This window comes from Branchiostoma floridae, chromosome 4, assembly GCF_000003815.2.
Source record: "Branchiostoma floridae strain S238N-H82 chromosome 4, Bfl_VNyyK, whole genome shotgun sequence".
NCBI classification, from domain to species: domain Eukaryota; kingdom Metazoa; phylum Chordata; class Leptocardii; order Amphioxiformes; family Branchiostomatidae; genus Branchiostoma; species Branchiostoma floridae.
The window spans coordinates 4,595,018-4,610,544 of NC_049982.1; the positions used below are offsets into that span (position 1 = coordinate 4,595,018).

General features: G+C 42.2%; 1 protein-coding gene across 1 annotated transcript in view; it reads right to left on the reverse strand.

Moving 5' to 3' along the window:
• The window catches only part of LOC118413045 (C2 domain-containing protein 5-like), a 56,096-nt gene that overhangs the window by 35,209 nt on the left and 5,360 nt on the right, over positions 1-15,527 (reverse strand). The window contains exons 11-20 of the mRNA XM_035816188.1: positions 13,729-13,880; positions 11,212-11,685; positions 8,624-8,712; positions 7,740-7,848; positions 6,436-6,550; positions 5,739-5,818; positions 4,622-4,787; positions 3,286-3,387; positions 2,341-2,430; positions 1,819-1,876 (exon numbers count right to left, since the gene is read on the reverse strand). Coding sequence (XP_035672081.1) covers positions 1,819-1,876; positions 2,341-2,430; positions 3,286-3,387; positions 4,622-4,787; positions 5,739-5,818; positions 6,436-6,550; positions 7,740-7,848; positions 8,624-8,712; positions 11,212-11,685; positions 13,729-13,880 — 1,435 coding nt within the window. The remainder of the gene's footprint in view (positions 1-1,818; positions 1,877-2,340; positions 2,431-3,285; positions 3,388-4,621; positions 4,788-5,738; positions 5,819-6,435; positions 6,551-7,739; positions 7,849-8,623; positions 8,713-11,211; positions 11,686-13,728; positions 13,881-15,527) is intronic.

Here is a 15,527-nt window from a genome sequence, read left to right on the forward strand (position 1 = left end):
TAGTCTGTCATATCTATAGTGAAAAAAGGGGCAATGGATTGTTATATCCCCTGTCTGAGGCATGGTATTGGGACGAGGAGCCCATCCCTCTTCTTCCACAGTGCTGTTCACCTGAGTTCCATTAAACAAAGTCAAGTAGAGTGTAAAGTACCTTCCCCGAGGGTACAAGATTGGTAGCATGTCTGGATTTGAACCCAGGACTTCTGGGTTATGGGCCTACTACCCTGCAGTTATCCCATGCAACCCCACAACCTATTATTATAGCAGACTCTATGTTGTAAAAAGAATGGGGGGGTGGCACATGCATATCTTTGTAGCTACTGGTATAATGAATTGGCAATGTGAATGATTATTATGAACTAGAACATTTGTTAATGCTTTATTGTACCAATCAAACGTGTGAACTCATGGCTTCCTACTTTTGGCCACTGTCAGAACAACACAACACTGAGGTCTGTGAGTTGTGGTAATAAACGTTTGAACTGAATTGAAAATAGAATGATGCATTCCTTTATAGACAGCCCTGCAGTTTGCAAGATTATCATAATGATAGTCTATCAATAATAATTATAATTATAGATTACATGTTAAGAGTTGGGGAACTTGAAATTTTGCAAGATAAGAATGTGGTAGTCAGTACATATCACGAGTCAGTACAAATCACGAGATATCAAAACCGGAAGTTCTGCTGCAATTACAATACAAATCCACTAGGGGGGCCATTTATCATACTCTTTCTTCTTTCTTCACTAATGTTCCTCACATTATCATACATTTCCCACCCTTACTCACCTACCAAATATCATTGGGCTCCATCCAAGGCTTCTCTTGTTATGCTGTTCACAGTCACACACATACACACACACTGACAAACACACCAAAAACAATTAGATACTTTCTTGGCTCTGGTAATCAACCTATAGCTAGTTATCAACCCAATCATGCATTTATTGAATGCGAAGTGATTCCAAACCAGTCTGAGCTACTCCAATGATGAAAGGAAAAAAATTCAAAGTGATCTCAATCCAGGTTTAGCTTACTGAAGAGCTACATGTTTAAGTCTTCCACTGGCCATGACAGAGAAGAAAGATGCTATGTAGATTTTACAGGTTCATTGTACCAGCCTGGGAACTTTCCCTAGCCTCTTATGACACTAGTGAAGCACAATGAACAGTGGACCACAGCTTAATGTCCCGTCCTAAAGCCCCGTTTACAAATCAAGAATTTAGCTCGGACGAGGTGTCAGCGATCTCTAAATTACGAGGAGGCATGAACCTGGATGCCTACGAACAAATGGCAGAGTTTTTTTGTCGGCATCAGGGTCATACCTCCTCGTAATTTAGAGATCGCTGACAACTCGGCCGAGCTAAATTCTTGATTTGTAAACGGGGCTTAAGGACTGCAACTCTTTCCGGTAGCGTGCATGTCGGGTGAGCCACACAGTTGGAACAATGGATAGCAACAGAAAAGACACCACGCAATCAATCAGAGTTTAGACGGAAATCCCTTTCTCCTTAATATGTTACAGATTGCCTCACAGGACATTTAAGACACACGCGTCCTCGGCAGAGTTTAGGAACCGCTGAACTAGAAGGTGTCACACAATGTTTTAATTTTACACCTTCCTCAGCAAACTTCCTTTCCTGGCATAAGAGAACCTACTAGTAGCCAGCGTTGAAAATTGCAAACCAGCTCCCCCTCTCCTATAAAAAGCCAGCCTCGCTCGAAGTGTGCAACGGAGGCAAGGCTGACCCCCAATTTGGAAATACAACTTGTACATACTATTAGGTCTACACATGTGCATGTAAGTTGACTTACATCACTGACAGCTGCTGCGTTGGCCTCCCCTTGTAGTTTTCTCTTTCCTCTGCAGACCCTGAAACACATGTGGAAGCTTTGTACCTGTATCTGACACTGTATTTTTTTTTACTTATTCATTTATTGGTTGGGCTCTTCAGCAGGCACAGCCTGTGGCACTACAAAGGGCTAGCCCTGACAGACCTGCATATCCATTATCTGTATATGACGGAAAAAAATATTACTCCATCCATCCCAAAACCCTGAACATGACATGCTGAAGATCTATTTTCATGAGCTTAAAATGACTTAAAAGCAATGATCGAGTGGGACGAAAAAAATGTTAACATGATTTACATTTGAGTGGTTAAACCAGTTTTTCTAGTTAGCTGTACTTGTATATGGAATTTTTTCTACTAGTTAATTCTAGTGACACTGAAGAAGAGTAATGGAGGTCACTCGAATCGTCCGGAAGTAGTTCTCCGTTTTTTATCCAGTTGTAGAGATTGAATTGTATTTGAAAAATGTTAACCTTAAACGTACCTGGCCTGTATGAGACAGCCGTGTCCTGTAACTGGCAGGTCCCCTGGTGGCTCTATAGTGGTGAACAGCACATCTGGGACCTTCCCATGTCTGCATGCCCGGGGAGAAACACAAATTCAACCTAGGATTGCTTAGCTAAACTAAACTTCACCAATGACCAACACAAAGGCTCATACAAGTTTTTGGCTGACCCCGTTTAATGCTTCATATTTACATTATCGGGGAACTCTAAATCTTTTTGCATTGGTCATGTAAAGCATTCATAATATTATTTACCAAACCATATAATTTTTCATGCTAACAAATTCATCCTTTCCAATCATAACGTAAATCCACATAGATCCTAAACACTATCACTCACTGACTCGTCCCCTTACACAGTGTCACTATCGAGAGAGTTGAATAGTAAAATATATCTTTTACAAGAGGGTGAATATCTGAAAGCCATTCTGTGAATAATACAGCCAAATTTACATGTAAGTGAAAATGCTGTCCTAAGAACATGTTTCTGTTGGGATACCAATGTTTTTTAATGAAGGCTAATGCAGATGTATACTGTTACTAAGGACAGTTGTACCCACCTACATACAGCACAGTTCTCTAGTGTGATGGGGAAGGGTGTGTTGTACCCACCTACATACAGCACAGTTCTCTAGTGTGATGGGGAAGGGTGTGTTGTACCCACCTATATACAGCACAGTTCTCTAGTGTCATGGGGAAGGGTGTGTTGTACCCACCTACATACAGCACAGTTCTCTAGTGTGCTGGGGAAGGGTGTGTTGTACCTACCTACATACAGCACAGTTCTCTAGTGTGATGGGGAAGGGTGTGTTGTACCCACCTACATACAGCACAGTTCTCTAGAGTGATGGGGAAGGGTGTGTTGTACCCACCTACATACAGCACAGTTCTCTAGTGTGATGGGGGAGGGTGTGTTGTACCCACCTACATACAGCACAGTTCTCTAGTGTGATGGGGAAGGGTGTGTTGATTCGGTCGTACGGGATGTGGCATGGACTACAGCTCATGGCACCCTCATCTGACGTCCTGAAGACACAACAAACGCAGCATGTCAAGAAATCAATTTCTTTATCTTGATAACACATATCAAATTTGCATTTTAGTTTTCTCTTCATACTGCTTCATTCATGAGCAGGTGCTGTTAAAAGAATGCTTTTAAATGGTAAAGTACAAATGTATTAGCTTATGTAGGACGTCCTGAAAACACAACAAATGCAGCATGAAGAAATCAAATTCTTTATCTTGATAACAATGAATCAAATTTGCATTTTAGCTTGCTCTTCATACTCCTTCATTCATGACAAGGTGCTGTTAAAGGAATGCTTTTGTATGTATTGTTATTAACTTATGTAGGAAACATAATGTACAGTCAAACCTGTCTATAATGGCCACTCAAGGGACCGGACAAATTTGGCCACTATAGACAGGTGGCCTCTGTATAGAGGTGGCCCCTAATACAGGTTTGACTGTAGTAGACAATGACATTGATGGTGTTGAATGGAGCTTATTATGCAGTACTCTGTGATCAGGATGTACTGAGCAGACATCGAAAATTTGTAGGTACGTGTTTTACGTGTTTTCCAAGGCATAGTGTCTCAGTGTGTGAATGAGTGAGTGCATGTAGTACAAACCCAGGCTGGCCATGCAAGAGCGATGACCTAAGCTTTGGTTGGGGAGTGACAGGGGCAAAGTCCTGGGACAGTCCCAGTCAATGGGATAGACAGCCACTAAAACAGACAGTGTCTCAGTGTGTGAATGAGTGAGTGAGTGCATGTAGTATGGTACAAATCCAGACGGGGCCATGCAAGAGCGATCGCCTGACTGCAAAGCTGCACTCAAGCAGGGTGGGACAGGGTTGTAGCCAGCCTGAAATCAATTGCCGTCCCCTCGATTTTGAATGGAAATCCTATCAAGCGTCGAACGTGCGAGACGCCCAATGATGTTTCTAACCTTAGGGGGGTCCGGGGTCCCTGAAAATGTTAAAATCTAGACCCACTGAAACGCTACGCGGAATGGGCAAATTTTTTTCCGTCCCCAGCTGCAAAATTTCGTCAAAGGACGGAAAGACGGGTGCTGGCTACAACCCTGGGGTGGGACCATCTTAGTGTGTGAAGCAGTGAGTGCATGAACATGTAGTATGGTACAAACCCAGGCTGGCCATGCAAGAGCGATCGCCTGACCGCAAAGCTACGTTCTAGCAGGGTGGGACCATCTTAGTGTGTCAACGAGTGAGTGCATGTACATGTAGTATGGTACAAACCCAGGCTGGCCATGCAAGAGCGATCGCCTGACCGCAAAGCTGCGTTCGAGCAGGGTGGGACCGTACCCGCTCCCCGCAGAGGTGTCCTTTTGTGCCTGCTGGAGACCCTCAAAGTCACGGCGGTCCAGAGAACACGTCAGCATGCCGGACTGGCGGAGAGAGGTGTCTGGAAAAAAAGATTAGAAAGTGATCTCAATCCAGTTTTATAATTAGCTCACTAAAGTGCTAGTCTTCCACTGGTGGTGACAGAGAGGGCAGATGCTATGCACAGTATTTACAGGACCTGTTTCATTGTACCTGTGAAATTCCCCTAGCTCTTTTCGACAAGCAAAATAAACAGTGGACCACGGCTTAGCATCCAGTCCTATAAGGATTGCAACCCTTTCCGGTAGCATGTATGTCATGTGAGCCACACAGCCGGAATCGAACTCACGGCTTCCGTAGTTCCATAGGCAAAAACCACTAACCCATGGACTACGCATGCTACCATTAGGAAGGGAAGAGAGGAAGCAAACAGACGTTTCTGGATACTCAAGGACATGTCAGATACAGTCAAACCTGCCCAAGACGACCACCCGGGGGACCGGAAAAAAGCGGTCGATTTGGACAGGTGGTCGCTGAGAAGAGTATCGACTCAAAACATGCCCGATGGAAAGTATAAATGGTTTCCATTGTGCTTAATGGCATAAAGCAAGCACACTGCACGCACGCAAAGAAGCGAGGTCTTTAATCTCAAATACAACAGGCACACTGTAAACTGTAAATTCAACCCCAAAATCCGACGAAAACTGGCCGATTTCGGCACAAAATCGTGCTAGTTATCATCAAAAATTGATGAAAACTTCAATTTTGAAAATGATGCGGTCGATAGGGGTCCCAATTTGGGCCGGTCGCGGTCGCGTTGGCCAGGTGGTCGTTGAGAAAAGGTCGCTTAATGCTTACGTCAATGGGAAAATAAATCGGGACCGAGAAAAAGTGGTCGAAATGGCCAGGTGGTCGCTGAGAAGAGGTGGTCGCTCGAGCAGGTTTGACTGTACATCTATAATGGGGATGTGCTTAAAACACAGATTTGCTTAAGAAAAGAAAGTCTTAAAATGAAATTTGTTGAGATCTTCACCTTTGTTGAGGATGGCCTCCTCCGGTCTAAGGTTGAGAAGTGCAGCTGTACCAGCAGCAGACAACACTATCAGCTCATCACTGGAGTGGGGAAATATCAATTACGTCAAGTCTTCACATCAAGTTCTGCATCTAACATTAATGCACAATAAAGGAAAGGGCAAAATTAGGCCAACTATATTTGAGGAGTCTGCATGAACACAGGGCTGACAGCTTTCAATAGTTCAAACAGCTACAAAGTCGAACTGCTTTAAGTGACAAGCAAATTGAAGGACAAACCCAGAATCAAACATCTGACTTTTTTTATCTGAAAACTACTACAAGCCCAGGCAGTAGTAACAGGCCACTGCATGTTTACTAACTCTTTGGAATGCACCCAATTTTCACCAGAATATAGACCGTCTCCACAATGCCATACAAAAACCCACATTCTAGCAGATATGCTGCATGTCATGACATCCAAAAGATACTATTTTAAGCAAAGACAGTGATAACTGACAAATGGTCTTTGTGAGTTCATCTTTGTTGGAAGTTGTGACATATAACAGTGGTAAAACTTTGCTCTAACAGAAAAAAAATAGCACAAATCCAAAGCACTATCAGCATAACTTCTTGTGCTTAAGCAAAGGTTATCTCTGAACAATGGATAGAAGGCTTGTCATAAAGAAATACAGCATGGTTTGAAAGAAGAAGCTTACCATATACTTGTGGACTCGCTGTACCCAACCACAGCATTACAGCCCAGGGCGTGGGCATGAGACCTGATCTCCTGGCGCAGCTCTATCCACCACGCATCTCTCGTCTCTGGCTCGTCTAGAAAACAGCAAGACAACAAAATTGTACAGGAAACATAGAAGGGGTACTTAGTTATTACATGCACAGCAAGCATTTTGTCCAAGAGCAAGAGCTTAATTACATCAACACCAAAGACAAAAAGCACCATCACGAACTTGATATGGGGCAAACTTCCCCCGTGCTTCACAAATGGAAAAACTGTGCTGAGAAAACAAAAAAGGGTTGACTGTGTTCCAACAAGTGGTTTTGTGTATCTCCAGAGATATGTAGACAACAGACGGTGCAAATGGTGTGAGGTCTTGTAGTGAGTAGAAAGAGCATTATTTCTTAAAAACATCTTTTTAGGACAAGAATAGATTCCAGGCAATTACTTTAAACTTGTAATGATTTCTGTATGAATCATGCAATTAGGTTTTCTTTTATTATTTCAATCATGTTGAGTCTATTCGTTGTGCCAAACAGTTAATTACTCTTTCCAGTTTTAAAACTGTGAGATCGATCATATCAAACCATTTTCCATATACTTGTTACCATTGTTGTCAATTACACCATGGCAAGAAGTGAAAAACAAAAAAAGGGACACTCAAGAAAGAAAAAAGCCACACCCTGCAGAATGTTGAGGAAAAACTCAGACAAACTTTCCGGCACGTTACCTGATTTTGACTTAAGGACTGCTTGCAAAACAGAACGGACAGGGCACATATATACAGGTTACAAGTTTTTGTTAACTAGGAAAAATTAGGTTTCTCTGGACAAAGGCATTCTTCTTAATTGTTACACCTGCTTACTTGATCTTCAAACATATACAAAACAAAATTTCCAAGATGCTCTGGTGTCATTACTTACAAATACCTTCAAGTTGAAAGTTCATGCTTGACTTCATTTCAAACTTAACTGACACAGCAGTAACTGTCACATTTAGAACAATAATATAAAGCACTCTTTGAATGTTAATTTCAAAGCTGCCCTCTATAGGTTCATCATAAAACTGCAGTCAACACAGGGTCACAATGCTTGCAAAAACCACAAATATGCATGCTGCATTCGCATTACAGAACGCAAAACTAAAAAAAAGATCTTCTTTGATATGTACAGTCAGCATTCAATACTTCTTGTTTCTTGTAATGGAATGCAGTTTAGCTGCTGTAATGTTGATAATGATCATTTTTTTTCTCAGTTGATTTTAAAACTTGTTGAGGTGCCCCACCTGGGTTGTGTATCCTGTCCAACAGTTTGACAGAGCGAGCCGACACCACCCCACCCAGGGACTGCAGATAACCCGGCTGGAAGGAACGCAGAGTGAAGAACGGGTACTCCTGAAAACGAAGAAAAGTGAAAGTGATATTTAAGCGCCACCTACATCGGCTTCATATAGCGGCGAGAAGCAGAACTCCAGTCAGAAGCTCTGAGGAAGGTGTCTGATAGACACCGAAACGTAAGCAAGTAAGTTTAATTTTGGTTGTGTACAAGAACTCTCCTATATCCTATATTCTACCAACCTGATATAATTATTTTCGGAAGGATATTTAATCAGTTTAGCTCACTGAAGAGCTAGTCTACCACTGGTCATGACAGAGAAGAACAGACACTGTAAACAGTTTTTACGGGTTCATTGTACCAGGGAAATTCCCCTAGCTCTTTTCAACAAGTACAATGAACAAAGCACCACGTCTTACCATCCTGTCCTAAGGACTGCAGTATGCAGTAGCATGCATATTGGGTGTGCAACACAGCCAGAATAGAACTTACAACTTCTGGAACTGTAAAGTCATCAGCTGTCAGGGAAGCAGGCACTTTGACTGTTGGAAGCCCTCTTACAAGTGGGCTAAGAAACTGTTTATCAACAGATGTTGATAGTTTCATCAGCTTGGTAAATCACTAAATATTGAGTTTCTGACACAACCAAGAATCTACCAGTTGGCATATTTTACTTCAGAAAAATTCAGCATCCACAAATACCTTTTGATAACAGAACACATCTTTCAAGTCAAGCAAAAGAAATTTGTACTGTCTGTAGTGAATAATTTTGTGTGAAAACCATAGCTATCGGTGCTTAAGCCATGCAAAAGATGGTGATCTAGATTTTGTTACCATGACGTCCAAGCTGGGCTGTTGGGACATGAGCTTCTGTATTATGGTGGCTTTCCCTCCACTGCTGCCACTGCTCCCTACACTCCCTCCTGCAACAATGATAACATGCACAACACTCAGGACACCAACACAACAACATGTACACTCTACATAACAACCTGTACATAATGACTACACATTCAGCACCAGGGACATGTCCACCCCTTTGGGGCTGAACTGGGGAAGGCATTCAAACTTTCTGTACCAACACTTTCGATCTAATTTGGGGTAAATTGAAGTGTATTGGAGGAGGGGAACGATTAGGTCTGCCCTTGTACTCAATTTTTTCAAACCATTTGGGGTACGATCTGATGATGAACCCCAAAACATCTATAACACTTCAAGATTCACCCTAAATAGGATTGGTAGTGCAACGGCAATAAAGGAGACTAAGAACCAGGAACAAAAGTGGCGTACATCCATTGAGACTGAGTGGTGCACAACTTTCAGGAATTCAGCACCAGGGACAGCGATGCCTGTGTTATTGCTGTGGACAGCAAAAACGTGTGAAGCTGTTGCAGGAAGGCCAGTGACTCTAGTGCAGGGCTCTAGCCAGCGTCCGTTTTACCGTCAATTGGCGGAAATTTGCTGCGTGTGACAGAAAAATTTTAAAACCAATCCGTCAACCTTACGGACAAAAATCCTAGGTGGAAGCTACAGGTGGCTTGGGGACCCACACACCGTTTGTTTTGCTATTGTTATGATTGTTGACGAAGTGTGTCGGCTCCTTCTGCATACAATAATCTCATTAAAAACCCGTTTTTCAAGGTCTCAGTTCAGTCTCTGTAACTCACGAATAGTGTTTTCGTGACAATAGGAATTGGCTGACGGAAAAAAATTTTGAGCTGGCTAGAGCCCTGCTCTAGTGCAACAACAGCTCCAGTACTAGGGACAGGATTCACATCGTCCACGCTAAGGGCAGCAAGAGCAACTTCAGCATTAGAGACAGCAACGCCACATTGAACACAAGGGACAGCAACATCACATCTAAGAACATGGGAGAAACTACAAATGCCAGGGACTGTTGTCGTTTAAGGTACAGCACATTTCTGGCAATAGGCTCAACAATGTTTTATTTTACCTCCATGACCATAAGGCCTTAACCTAGTTTTCTATAATTTTAACATAATATCTCATATTATTTCTACTGATAATACTTTAAAATAGAGCTGTGGCCTACTAATACATTACTAGTTTATGCAGTATCAATGCCCTAAATAACAAAAAGAGTGCTTCTAAATGATTATTCTGTAACAAATTGCAAATAAGAATACCAGCAAACTGGTACAGAACAGCCTATGTTTTTGTTTTTTTTACTTCTGGCTGTAGCATCATCTACATAGTCTTTTACTTATATGCAAGGCCATTTGCAAAGTATGTACAAGTGCTTTTAAACTTCATTGTGCATTGCAGGTGCATTTTGCTCGGTCCAAATGTGGTAGATTTGTGCAGCAGGCACGAAGAGTAATGGTGTTGGCATATCGGGGAGGCACGGCTTCATGCTGGTTTCAGGAACCCAAGATGCTCTTTATGTCCACTGCATGCTACCTGATTACTGCAAGCTTGATTTTGGAACCAGGAAAACCCCACTACAATAGACAATTATCTTGGACATATGGCTATGGTTTCCTCCGAATTTCACATGTGACCTGACTCAGCCGTCAAGGCAGCTCTAGATCTGTGGTTCAAATATTTGAGCTTAATGGAACCATGTAAACAGCATGTGCTATATAATCTAAATACTTAAGTTTTGAAATGCACATTTTTTTTTTTTCAATTTTGAATTCATGAGTCAAGAGCCAAACCAAAACCCATTCCGGATGTGTGACATGGGCTTTGTGTCATTTCAACTTGAAAAGAATCAGAGGACTGAAAGATTGTTGGTAACCTTTAACAGACTGTTTTTGAAGGCTTTAAGACAGAATACAGGGGGGAAATGTAGCCCCTGCTTCTCCTATTGAGTCAGTTAGTTGAACTTGCTGAAGCTCGGACTTAGGGAGAAAAGATGCTGCCACAGTGAGTGTAGTTCGGGGCCTAGAAGTGGTCAATGGCCTTGCACTGAGCAAACTCGTTAAAAAAAAAAAACAGCTGTCATCAATAGAAGTCCACGTTGCTACATACATGTACAAAATCAGGACACATTCTTTAAAATGTTTTGCATTATTCACTATGCTGAGGACAGCCATAGGCTACCTTTAACACTGTTTTTGAAGGCTATAATACAGGTAGAAAACAGCTGTCATTGAGAAAGTTCCACGTTGCTACATACATTTACAAAATCAGGACACATTCTATGAATGTTTTGTCCTGAATCATTCACTATGCTGAGGACAGCTACAGGCAACCTTTAATGTACTGTTTTTGAAGGCTTTAAGCATCAAGAGAGTTCAATGTTGCTACATATGTGTACAAAATCAGGACACATAGTTTAAAATGTTTGTTCTGATGACAGCCATAGGCAACCTTTATGCCAATTGTCTGTTGTAGTGGGCTTTTGCACTGGCATGTTCCGACCTCTACAGTCATGCACAGGTCTCTATGTGTCCCACCTGTGCTTATGTCCGACTCGGACGACTCGGTTCGGTACAGACGGAAGGACGACGACAGAGATTCTTTCCTTCGGGCGGAAACGAGAGGAGGGGAGCCGGAGAGGTAGGAGTAGGGGGCGGACACGCGCCGGTGGGCGGCGGGGAGGGGCGGGGTGGCAGAGCGCGTCGTGCGTTCCTTTTGCGTGACGGGCTGTGAGTGCTGCCGGCCGACCGCGGCGGGGGGCGAGGGGGTGCGACGGAGAGGTGCTGTGTTCGGGGCAGAAGGGTGAGCGTCAGGAGGGGAGGGGGCGGTGACGAAGACGTCGGGAGGGAGGGTGTAGTTGTCGGGAGGTGGGGGGATGGTGAGGGTGAGTTTAGGCGGGGGTGTAAAGACGTGTGATTCAGTGTCTTCCACTGCATGAATATAGATGATGAAGACATGATGGAGAAGATTGCAAATGAATGTGCCGTAAAAGTGGAGAGGAGAAGTTTTTAATCAGAACCGCCGGGCAGTTGCAATGAAGAAAGGTCGATGAAACGTTTAACAAATATAATGTTTTTTTGTTTTAACACAGGACATGGAGTTGACAGCAGCACATGCACAATTATGCACACATAGATGGAAGAGAACAATGACAACAAAACAAAGACAACGTAGAAAAAAAATGTCCAAGAAGAAGAGAGAAAGACAGGAGGGAAGAGAGAGAAAGAGACAAATCGTTTCGTGGGACGGCACAAATTCACCAGCAATGGAAAAGCTGAAGAAACACAGAATGACAGAATGAAGGGCGGGGCTCAAAATACCACTCAGCAGATTTGTATTTCCTTAACGCTTGTATTCACTATGGTACATTGTAAAGTATCAGCAATGGTTAAGGTGGATAGATTGAAGAGATATCCCAACACACATTGAAATGTGGGCATAATGAAGAAATATTGGTACAAGCAAAAACGATTACGAGGGTGAACTTTCTTTATAACATTAAAGAACAATGCTTAACACAAAGTGCACCATGACACAGCCAAAAAGCTTAAATTCGATCCAACATTCAGCTTTTGCTCCCTTATAAGTTTCATACAGTCTTAGCTTTAATTCTTTAATTCTTTTGGTCCCACTTATGGTTTGGGAGCACATGTTGCTAATTTTCATTGTTGAATATGTAATTTTTAGGTTCAAATACACATTACTTTTCATCAATTTCATGTCATGAAGTTTTTGGGCTAACAAGGCATTTTTTTTTCCTCCCAACAAGCAAATTTCCTTATTTATTTAAGCAAATTTCCTTCTCAGGGCGTAGGGGTATACATTTTGTACCCTGCAAGCAGCTGTGCACTGCACCATAGCTGATACTTTACAATGAAGTATCTGGAGCCCTGGGGAAGTGTTGTGCAGTTTTACCTCGTCGGCGGAATCCTACAGTTGGCAGTCAGGCAGACCGATGGACAAGAGAGGCTCAGAGGTTTTTTATTAAGAGTTGGGTTAGGTTTACTTCAATGTCTAACATGTTACGGGTGTCTACACTAATAACTATTATGATACCATGCTATACATGTATATTGAAAATTAAGAAATAAAAAACCTATCTATTTATAACTGTGCTAATCATAACCTTATGGAAAGCTATCATATGATAATAACTGTTATGAAACAGGAAATAAAAATACCTTGCTGTATACTGAAAATTAAGAAATAAAAAACCTATCTAATCATACTGTACTAATTATAACTTTATGGGAGGCTATCTCATCTAAGATTGACTGTAAAAAGATTATGGTGGTTATTTGTGAAAGCTAAACAGTATGTAATATGCAGTGTGGCACGATGTGTGAATATATATCAAGACTGGTATTCATTACGTATCATGGGTATACATAAATTGTTATGTTTATGTATGTAAATGATGTTGTATTTTTCTTGCTGGAGGAGTGGATTTTTTCATTCAACCAATGTAAATCATATACAGTAGCTATAGAATAGACATCCATAGCTCGTTATGAAGAAATTGAAGTACACTTACAGTGAAACTGTTACAATACCATGAAATAATAAAGCATGCTACATCTGCCATATATTTTGTAATTGTACTTGCAACTTCCTACAAGATACTAAGAGGCCTTTCCAAAGCAAACTCAATAGGGCAGAATGTACTACACTTACTAAAGTTAGTGTTAAAAACTGTAGAGGGTGAGAAACTGATGTTGTACTCCAAAATTAATTGAATTTTTCTTTTCATCACGTAAGCCCAATTGGGGGTTTCTAAAAGATTGTCATCCATTAAGTAAAGATGTTTTTCTTAATTTCCAACACCTCAGCCCTTGGTAACATATCATTAAGTAGTACTACATGCATTTAAGAACGTAGCACTAGAAAGTGAATGCTAGTTACTTCTTAATCAACAAATTCAACAAGCACCTTGTTGTACAATTGTGTAACAATAAAGATAGACTAACACAAGGGATCAATTATGCAAGAAGTCAAATAAAACTAATTATGAATAGTAAAATAAATAAAAAAGTTGGTTAAACAAAATTGCGCACCTTTGGGCGTTGTGCTGAGGTCCGAGTCCGACGACTGGCGCCGCACCCTCTCGGCCGGACCGATGGGAGGTACCACATCTTTGGGCAGGGGGGAGGAGAAGAGTTTGGTGGGGGAGGGAGGGGGTGCCGTGCCCTCCTCTGGTACAGGGGCTCTGGGATGGAACAGACAAGTGTAACTGTGAGAAATAGAACATTTGAAGGTCAGTGTGTTACTGCACTGCGTCCTACTGCCCTTGGAAATTGTGCTAGTTTTGTAGTCTCGTCTTTATCCTTCATGCACAGGGGCCCTGGGATGGAACAGACAAACATGTGTAACTGTCAGAAATAGAACATTTGAAGGTCAGTGTGTTATGCACTGCGTCCTATTGCCCTTGGAAATTGTGCTAGTTTTGTAGTCTCGTCTTTATCCTTCACAAAAGGAAAGGGGGAAGGAGAAGAGTTTGGTGGGGGAGGGAGGGGATGCCGTGCCCTCCTCTGGAACAGGGGCTCTGGGATGGAACAGACAAGTGTAAGAAATACAACATTTGAAGGTCAGTTATACCTGCTACTGGGTGATTGGTTAAGCCACCTAGGGCTGGTCTACATTGTATACAGCCAGGACACACTCCTGCGCTCGTTGGAGCCCAAAGCACTGATTAAGCCAAACGTTGGCATGCTGGTTCAGAATGGATAGATGGGGTGCCGTGCCCTCCTCTGGAACAGGGGCTCTGGGATGGAAAGACAAGTGTAACTGTGAAAAATAGAACATTTGAAGGTCAATGTATTACTGCTCTGTGTCCTATTGTCCTTAAAAATTGTGCTAGTTTTGTAGTCTCGTCTTTATCCTTCATGAAAGGGAAGGAGGGAGGAGAAGAGTTTGGTGGGGGAGGGAGGGAGTGCCGTGCACTCCTCTGGAACAGGGGCTCTGGGATGGAACAAACAAGTGTAAGAAATACAACATTTGAAGGTCAGTTATACCTGCTACTGGGTGATTGGTTAAGCCACCTAGGGCTGGTCTACATTGTATACAGCCAGGACACACTCCTGCGCTCGTTGGAGCCCAAAGCACACTGAAAAAGCCAAACGTTGGCATGCTGGTTCAGAATGATTGGAACAGTCAGAAATAGAACTTTTGAAGGTCAATGTATCCTAATGCCTGTGTCCTATTGTCCTTGGAAATTTTGCTAGTTTTGTAGTCTCGTCTTTATCCTTCACGAAAGGAAAGGGGTGCTGTGCCCTCATCTGGCACAGGGGCTCTGGGATGGAACAGACGTACACGTGTAACTGTCAGAAATGGAGCATTTAAAGGTCCTTGCAATAGTAATGTCATGTATGGACATACAGTAACAGCAACAGTCACATTAAGATTTTTATACAAGTGCAATACAGTATGTATCAAAGGCGGGATGCACATGACTTTTACCTTCCAGACTTATACTGAACGAATTAAGGAGCTGTCCTAATATATTAGGTGTCTTCTTTTAACACCCTCCGATTTAATTTGGGAATTCCATTATTATTTGGGAGTGACCTTCCAGATCTCAGCAACCGTACACCCAGATGGGCTGATATCGTAAGCTGTAAGTATAAATGATGTAAGAAATACGTAGCAGCCAATAACGGCCCCCTGGGGATTAATCTAAATTGCCATAACTGCACACAATTGTGCATAATTATGCATAACTTTTGAGGGTTATGCATAAGGTTCCAAGAATTATTCCAAGAATTATGCATAATCATCAGAACCCCTATGCATAACCCTTTGAACAAGCTCAGTTATGCATAACCCTTGGAACCTTATGGATAATTATGCCTAACTC